The sequence below is a fragment of the Engraulis encrasicolus genome, chromosome 14, assembly GCF_034702125.1.
Source record: "Engraulis encrasicolus isolate BLACKSEA-1 chromosome 14, IST_EnEncr_1.0, whole genome shotgun sequence".
NCBI classification, from domain to species: domain Eukaryota; kingdom Metazoa; phylum Chordata; class Actinopteri; order Clupeiformes; family Engraulidae; genus Engraulis; species Engraulis encrasicolus.
The window spans coordinates 7,527,557-7,535,434 of record NC_085870.1 but is presented as its reverse complement, the minus strand read 5'-3'; the positions used below and the strand labels follow the sequence as shown (position 1 = coordinate 7,535,434).

At 42.7% G+C, this 7,878-nt stretch overlaps 1 protein-coding gene across 2 annotated transcripts in view; it reads right to left on the bottom strand.

The window, feature by feature from the left end:
• The window catches only part of rnf207a (ring finger protein 207a), a 51,392-nt gene that overhangs the window by 19,315 nt on the left and 24,199 nt on the right, over window positions 1-7,878 (bottom strand). For both annotated transcript variants that reach the window (XM_063214838.1, XM_063214839.1), the window contains exons 5-8: window positions 6,243-6,324; window positions 5,015-5,090; window positions 4,243-4,368; window positions 2,433-2,479 (exon numbers count right to left, since the gene is read on the bottom strand). In XM_063214838.1, the coding sequence (XP_063070908.1) occupies window positions 2,433-2,479; window positions 4,243-4,368; window positions 5,015-5,090; window positions 6,243-6,324 (331 nt within the window). The remainder of the gene's footprint in view (window positions 1-2,432; window positions 2,480-4,242; window positions 4,369-5,014; window positions 5,091-6,242; window positions 6,325-7,878) is intronic.

Genomic DNA, 7,878 nt, shown 5'->3' with positions numbered 1-7,878 from the left:
ACACACACACACACACACACACACACACACACACACACACACACACACACACACACACACACACACACACACACACACACACACACACACACACACACACACACACACATAAATACAAGAGAAAGAGGGTGGTGGTGGTGTTGGTGGTGGTGGGTTTTGCTGTGGGGTAGTTTGTTAGGGTACAAAGCAGAGCGAGAGGAGGATAGAGTTCGAGTCAGACATAAATAGCCTCCTGGTCCGTTCCAGGAAGCAAGCGGCATGGAGCTCTGCTTCCAGGCAGCAATCCGAGAGAGAGAGAGAGAGAGAGAGAGAGAGAGAGAGAGAGAGAGAGAGAGAGAGAGAGAGAGAGAGAGAGAGAGAGAGAGAGAGAGAGAGAGAACAAGAGGTCCAGAAATCTCATTACTCCATCTCTGTAAAAGGTAACCCGATCCACCTGATGGATAGTCCGTCCACGGCCCCACCAGACAGACAGACAGACAGACAGACACAAAGTCACCACGCTGTCGGTGTGAAAGGCTAAGTAGAACACACCGGCCGAGACTAAGCAGAAAGGCCTCAGTCGTCTCTCTCTGCCATTCCGCCACACTCTTGCGTGAATCTGGCCTAACATAGAGTCGAGTTGAACTAACTTGAACATCAATCTACCACACGCATTTCATTTAAGTGCACTGTCGCAAATTTTTCCTGCGCATCGAAATCAATCAAATCAAAACAACAAAATACACCATAATATAAATGTTACATACAAATTTCTATAATCTAATATTGTTTACGAACTCCCTCCACTGCCTCTCATTGACTCACTGGACGCTAGGCTATTCTTTATTACTTGTTACTTATTCTTTACTACTTATTATTTACGTTTTTATTTGTCTCTTCCTATTTCAGGTTGACCTCCACAGAACCTTGTTCTTTTACATTGTAACCTCCCTGTTTCCTTTAAGCTGTCCGTTGCATTTTCTAGTTCTCTGGCTTTTGTACAAACACACACACGTGCGCACGCATGCACGCATGCACGCATGCACGCATGCACGCACGCACGCACGCACGCATGCAGACACAATCTCTCTCTTTCTTGCTTTCTCACTCTTTGTCTCACTCTTTCCCTTACTCACTCTCTCTCTCTCTCTCTCTCTCTCTCTCTCTCTCTCTCTCTCTCTCTCTCTCTCTCTCTCTCTCTCTCTCTCTCTCTCTCTCTCTCCTGAAGATAAAATCTGGCACTCTCTATATTAATTGACATTCCCTCTCTATTTCATTACCTTACTACATTACATTACATTACACTTAGCAGACACTTTTATCCAAAGTGACTTACAGTTGTTTTTAAGCGCAGGGTATTGGTTACTGTCCCTGGAGCAGTGTGGGGTTAGGTGCCGGAGTGAGACAGGGAGTGGAAGGGTGGTGGTGGTGATTCGAACCTGCAGCCCTCTGATCTAAAGCCCATCTCCTTCACCAGTAGGCCATGGCCCCCTTTCTCTTGCCATCGCTTCTTCATACACTTTTGTTGTACACGACAATGGTTTACATTGTTGTTTTACGCAATAATGTTCTCTGTTTTAGTTGAGTGTCTCTCTGTTTTAACCCGTTGCCCTCACTCGGAAATGGTGTGTGTGTGTGTGTGTGTGTGTGTGTGTGTGTGTGTGTGTGTGTGTGTGTGTGTGTGTGTGTGTGTGTGTGTGTGTGTGTGTGTGTGTGTGTGTGTGTGTGTCTGTGTGTGTGTGTGTGTGTGTGTGTTTGTGCTGTGCACTCGGATCCCCTCGCACGATAACGCTATATCTCTGAACCAAGACATCATCTCATCTCTAAATCAATAAACTTCCCCTTTCCTTTCTGACACAAGGTCAGTTCAGAAACATCTGGCTCACCTGCTCTCTCTCCACTTCAACTCCAACTCACTACTCACACACCTGGCAACAGCTACATCTTTTTTTCTCAGGGCCTTTTCTCAACACTGTCATGACTCATTAGGGCTCCAACAACATTGCTGCACGCTCATAATAATTATAAGAATAATAATTCACGTAAATAAAAACAAAGTGGCTAGCGGGGTAACAGCAGGTCATTAATTACCACAACCACCTGCGAGAGAGAGAGAGACAGAGAGAGAGAGAGAGAGAGAGAGAGAGAGAGAGAGAGAGAGAGAGAGAGAGAGAGAGAGAGAGAGAGAGAGAGAGAGAGAGAGAGAGGGGGAAGGAGGGAGGTGCAGTACTTGTTTTCGTACTATATAAATCAAAAAGGATTTTTGTCTCTGTGTGTGCACACACGTGTATGTGTGTGTTCAATGTATGTATGTGAGTACATGGCATGCGGTACAATGTACATGTATGTGTGTTAATGGCTATCAGTTTCAGTGTGTGTGTGTGTGAGTGTGTGCGTGTGTGTGTGTGTATGTGTGTGTGTGTGTGTGTGTGTGTGTGTGTGTGTGTGTGTACCTGTGGGCGGCTCGCAGTAGGATCTCCTTTCTTTCTGCCAGCTTCTCCTGTGAGGGATGACAGAAGATGAGAGGGGAGGAGAGGAGACATGATGAGAGGAGAGGAGAGGAGAGGAGAGGAGAGGAGAGGAGAGGAGAGGAGAGGAGAGGCGAGGAGAGGAGAGGAAAGGGGAGGACAGGACAGGAGTGGAGTGGAGTGGAGAGGAGAGAGGAGAGGATAGGGGAGGACAGGAGAGGAGAAGAGAGTAGACGAGAGGAGAGAGGAGAGGAGAGGAGAGAGGAAAGGAGAGGAGAGGAGAGGCGAAGGGAGGAAAGGGGAGGACAGGAGAGGAGAGGAGAGGAGAGGAGAGGAGAGGAGAGGACAGGATAGGAGAGGAGAGGAGAGGAGAGGAGAGGAGAGGAGAGGAGAGGAGAGGAGAGTGCATGTCTCATCTGCTGTGGTGCTGTGGTGCTGTGCCACTGACATTATTAGGTCGCTACCTGCGCTGTGCCCCGCTACAGTGCTGCTCCCTTGAGGAGCTAAACAAATGTGCACCACCCGCTGCCTATTTTCATTCAAATGCATACTGATTTGCATTTTCTCGCTTCTTTATCTGGTAATAAATCTACCAACTTTACCATTTACATACTATTATACACCTACCACATTTGCTATGACAAATCTAATAAAGTGGTGTAATATTTTTTTGTGATAACTATACCTAAATGCTGTGAGAAAGAATAAATGTGTGCAAAACCCAACATGAATCTTTTGTTTCTGCTGTTCTGTATTCTGTTTTGGCCATATAGCTTTCTCCAAGGTTTTTTTTCTATCTATTAGAGGCAATTATGTGCACAATTTGATCAATAACTATCAACCTATTTGAGTTTTAGTCATAATAAGTTTTACTTTCTCTCTTTCTGTGTTCTACTTGAAAGAATTTCACTCTTGACAGTAAAATAGTGCATTCTCAGGTGTGAAAAAAAGTATTTTGATTATGTTTCCAAACCCATTCCACTACACAAGGCAGGACGTCATCACTGCTCAAAGTTTTTTTTTATTTAAGTTAATTTAAAGTAATTTGCCTTCAGGATATTGAATGAGGGGAAAGCTCACAAAAAGCAGCTCTGCGTTGGTTAACAGCAGGTAAACCATGTTACTAACTTCTCCACAGAAGAGAGGAAACACCAAGGCAGAAAGGCAGCGGTTGGAGGAAAGGATGGGAGGACCTAGCATGATTTGCAGCCTACATAAATAACGCTGTGCGGTGAACATAATTCAGATTAGACCTCAGCACATAGAGGTAGAAAATAACACTAGAGAGGACATGGCAATTCACGACAGCAATGGGAAGTGGCACATGGCGCCTCCCATTGTCTGTAGGTAGTGTAGGCACCTTCAGTCAATTCAAGTCAATGGAGAACACGCCCACCTCTGTTAAAAAATGGACTAAAACTGTGTGAATATGAAGTAACCCATTAATCAAAGACCAGATTTGAAATGTCAGGATAAATATCTACTTAAATCATATGAGTCGATAAAATACATCTAAAAATCGAATTATATTAATTCTGCACATATTTAGCAACACACTTCAACTATTGTAATTTTAGAGTGTGTTGATGGACATTTTCACATTATTAAGCCATTTTTGACAGAGGTGAGCCTCCTTGTCCATTCATTTCCATTTATCAGACCTACCTACAGATAATGGCCGCTACAGATTGCCGTAAAAAGGGGGGCGGGGTCACCTCTAGTGTTATTTTCTACCTCTATGCCTCAGCAGCTCCTCACAGCTACGGGCGAAGAGCACCCCCTGGTGGTGACTGACCTGCATGTTCTTGAAGAGGCAGCAGATGGCGCTCTCCTCCTCCTCCACGTTGCTGCGCACCTCCCCTATCATGGCCTTCAGCAGCACGATGGACTCTCGCGCTGACGTCTGCAGCTCCTTCACGGCCTGCCAAACATGAATGGGGGAAAACACACACACACATGACTGTGCTACCTCTAGTCATTTGCAGTATTAGACTAAATTGTCCATTCAATAGGCTCGTTCTTGAGGGAGCAGTGCACAGCACTGATTCTGCAATATCATATGATACAACATAGAAGGGACAATCCCAAGTGATTCTCAGTTTTAAAGGTGCACTGTGTAATATTATTTGATGTTCACTGCATTGAATTTCCAGAAACAGACATTTTTAGCTGCAAAACGTACTATATTTTGGTCATACTAGTAAATATTTGTTTATTACTTAAATATTCATTTTTTTTAAATGCAGCAGAGTTGCAATACCTACTCTGGCCACAATCTGCACACCTTTAATGTTAGAGTAACTATACGTTGCACATGCAGGGCAGAATACTGAAGTTGCAACAGTAATCTGCTAGTATTACAAAAAAAATGAAGATATCGGTTTAATAATTTAGTTGAACTACCCTCTTATAACGAGATGGGAGAGATGTGATTCATTCACAAAATTAGCATGGAGATTTTCCTGGGAGTCAATGTATAATGAATGTCAGACATGGGGAAGCAAGTGCTTTCAGATTTCAGATTTGTCATCCTATTTTAGTATCATCATCCCCATCCCTCTGCTCACCATCACAGCCTGGTCCAGTATCTCGCAGCCTTGGGCGTAGGCCGTCTCAATGTCAATGCAGTGGGTCCGGCTCTCCCTAGAACAGCCACAGGGAAACATGATCATGCGTTCACGGCCAGACAGATCATGAATAGGGTTGTAACGATACACTCAACTCACGATTCGGTTCATGGTATCACGATTTATGACCTACTGTTCGATACACCCCACGATTTCACATTTTCCAACATTATAAAATAAAATGATGACTAAAAACTGATAATTAAATGAATAGGTTACAAGAGGCTTCTAGTCACTTTCAAAAGTTGAGATATAATAGCGCTTCCAAGCTTCAAATCATCATCATTATCACTTCATATCATGTGGTTGTTTTCTGGGCTAATGGGTAACAAAACTTTAAAAGGGCGTATCACGATACTGCCTCCTTGTATCGCGATACTGTATCGTGACTCTGTGTATCACGATTTCTCGGTTCGATACAATATCGTTACAACCCTAATCATTAACATGAAGAAACCTATGCATGCTCAGTCTACTGAAACGCATACATCTGACTGATATTTGTGGAAAGAAAATTGTGAACTCTAAATGAGCATGAAATATGTGCTTCCACAATAGGAGACCTCTATGATTATAAAACAACAATATTCCTTTAGCCAGGAGAGGCTGTATCTTTTACGTTCAGTTTGTGGTTTATAGTACATGTAGGTATGTTCTATGTGGTGTATTTCTACTGCACATAAATTGCTCAGGCAACCAAAAGAACAAAAGAGGTGATATGTACATAACAAGTGTTACAAAGGGCAGCATAAAAGAATGAAAAATGAAAAATAAATAATGCTGTGTAGTGAGAAAGGACGATCTCACGACACATCATGAGACAACAGTCTTTGAAAAAAAAAAAAACACTGGTAAATATATGAACAGAACTACATAAAAGAAGACATGTTGACTGGGTCACATTGCTGAATACTCATCCTCTCTCTGTGATGTGCTGCCATTGTATTGTGGGTGTAAATGTGGTGATGGAACATTGGTCTGCACACAGGGGTTAAAATTGTCCATGTTTTTTGTAAGTACGTAAATAAAGTTACATTTTTTTTTGAGAAAAACTACAGTGTGCAGAACTACGTTCTTTCATTGTCTCACCCATATTGCATCTATCATCTGCAAAAAAAAACCACTTTGCAATCTCACTCTCCAAAATGTTCACACAGAAGCCACTTACACTTGCATATCTCTGAAGCAGTTGATGCACAGCATGGACTTCTTCTCGGTGGAGAACATGATGTAATGTTCATCATGGAGACCTGTGGAGAGAAGATGCCAGAAGATGGCTTAGGCCCAAACATCTGTCTGTCACACTAACCCACTAAAACACTCTTTCCCAATCAGGGGTATGTGTACCACTAGGGGTACTTGGAAAAATGTAATTATAACAAATGTATGAGGGGGTACTCGTGGTACAATAAAAAGCCTTAGCAAGACAAAAAAGGTTGCACTAAATAACAATAAATACAAGATTTGTAGTAAAAGTGTGTCTTTTCTTTAAAAATATATACTACTTCTTTTTAGTTACTTGCATTGAACGACATTTTTAAGCAATCTGGAGTTGTAGTCCTGGACCAGCCATGTAGACCCGTTCGCAATTTTGAGTTGGGGGCGTTTCTCACTGGAATTGAGTTAGTGGGTTCCTAGACATTAAAAATCACGGAGGTGCTCGTCCACCATAGTGCCAGATTTTTCACAATATGGCCGCCAAATATGGCCGCCATCGCCTATGACAAAAACCTGTGTTTTTGACTTTTAAACTGTTTATACACATGCCATACATCAATTCTGACCAATTTTTGGAGAGGAAATCATTTCTGACAATTTCATGAGGAGAATGTGTGATTGTGACCTTAAAAGGTCATTGTCAAGGTCAAATGTGCTATTCTGAAGAATGTCAATAGACTTTCATTGTAAAATTCTCAATTATGGTATGAGGAGTTATTTGCTGATATTGCCATGATTATTTTGTGTCAGTATAGTGTCAGTATAGTCCTTAAAAGGTCAAGGTCAAGGTCTTGTTCCAGGTCTTTTCCCTATTCTGAAGAACCCGGCCATGTGCTGGCCTATTAGGTCATTATTAAGAATAAGGAACAGCCACTATAAATGTAAACCTAACATTTCCACACAGTCAGAGGACAGGACAGCACATGCACTGCAACAGTCAACACAGAGAGGAGCCCCCACTAGAAGAGGAGAAGTGTGTCAGAGATCACAAGAGTACACAACTTCACTGCCTCTTTCAAATGCTTGTGCATAACATTCAACGCGGAATAAGGCGAACACCATTGCATATGATGCTTCCCACACAGCAAAAGCCTTCACATCAAGAACCTTCTCGCAACTTTACACAGGATTGGTTCATGTTCAAGCTACCAGACAATCAGATCTGACCAGTCTTCTTGCTAGCTATGTTGTGGAATGCTCGAAAAAACGGACAGAACACCATACCTAGCACTTACAAGGGAGGATTATACATCCATTATACATGGGGTCATCTGTGGCCTAGTGGTTAGAGAGTTGGTCTTTCAATCTAGGGGTTGCAGGTTCGAATCCCCCCTGACCTCTCCCTACATCTCCATCCATGGCTGAAGTGCCCTTGAGCAAGGCACCTAACCCCACATTGCTCCAGGGACTGTATCCAATACCTTGTAATAACAGTAAATCGCTTTGAATAAATGAAAGCGTCAGCTAAGTGTAATGTAATATACATTGGCAGGCATCCAGCTCTGATTATGCTGACAAATCATCACTTTCTGGTACCAAGGGTTCACACTATGCAGCCTTATTACTGTTTCCAGATGCCTCAGTGA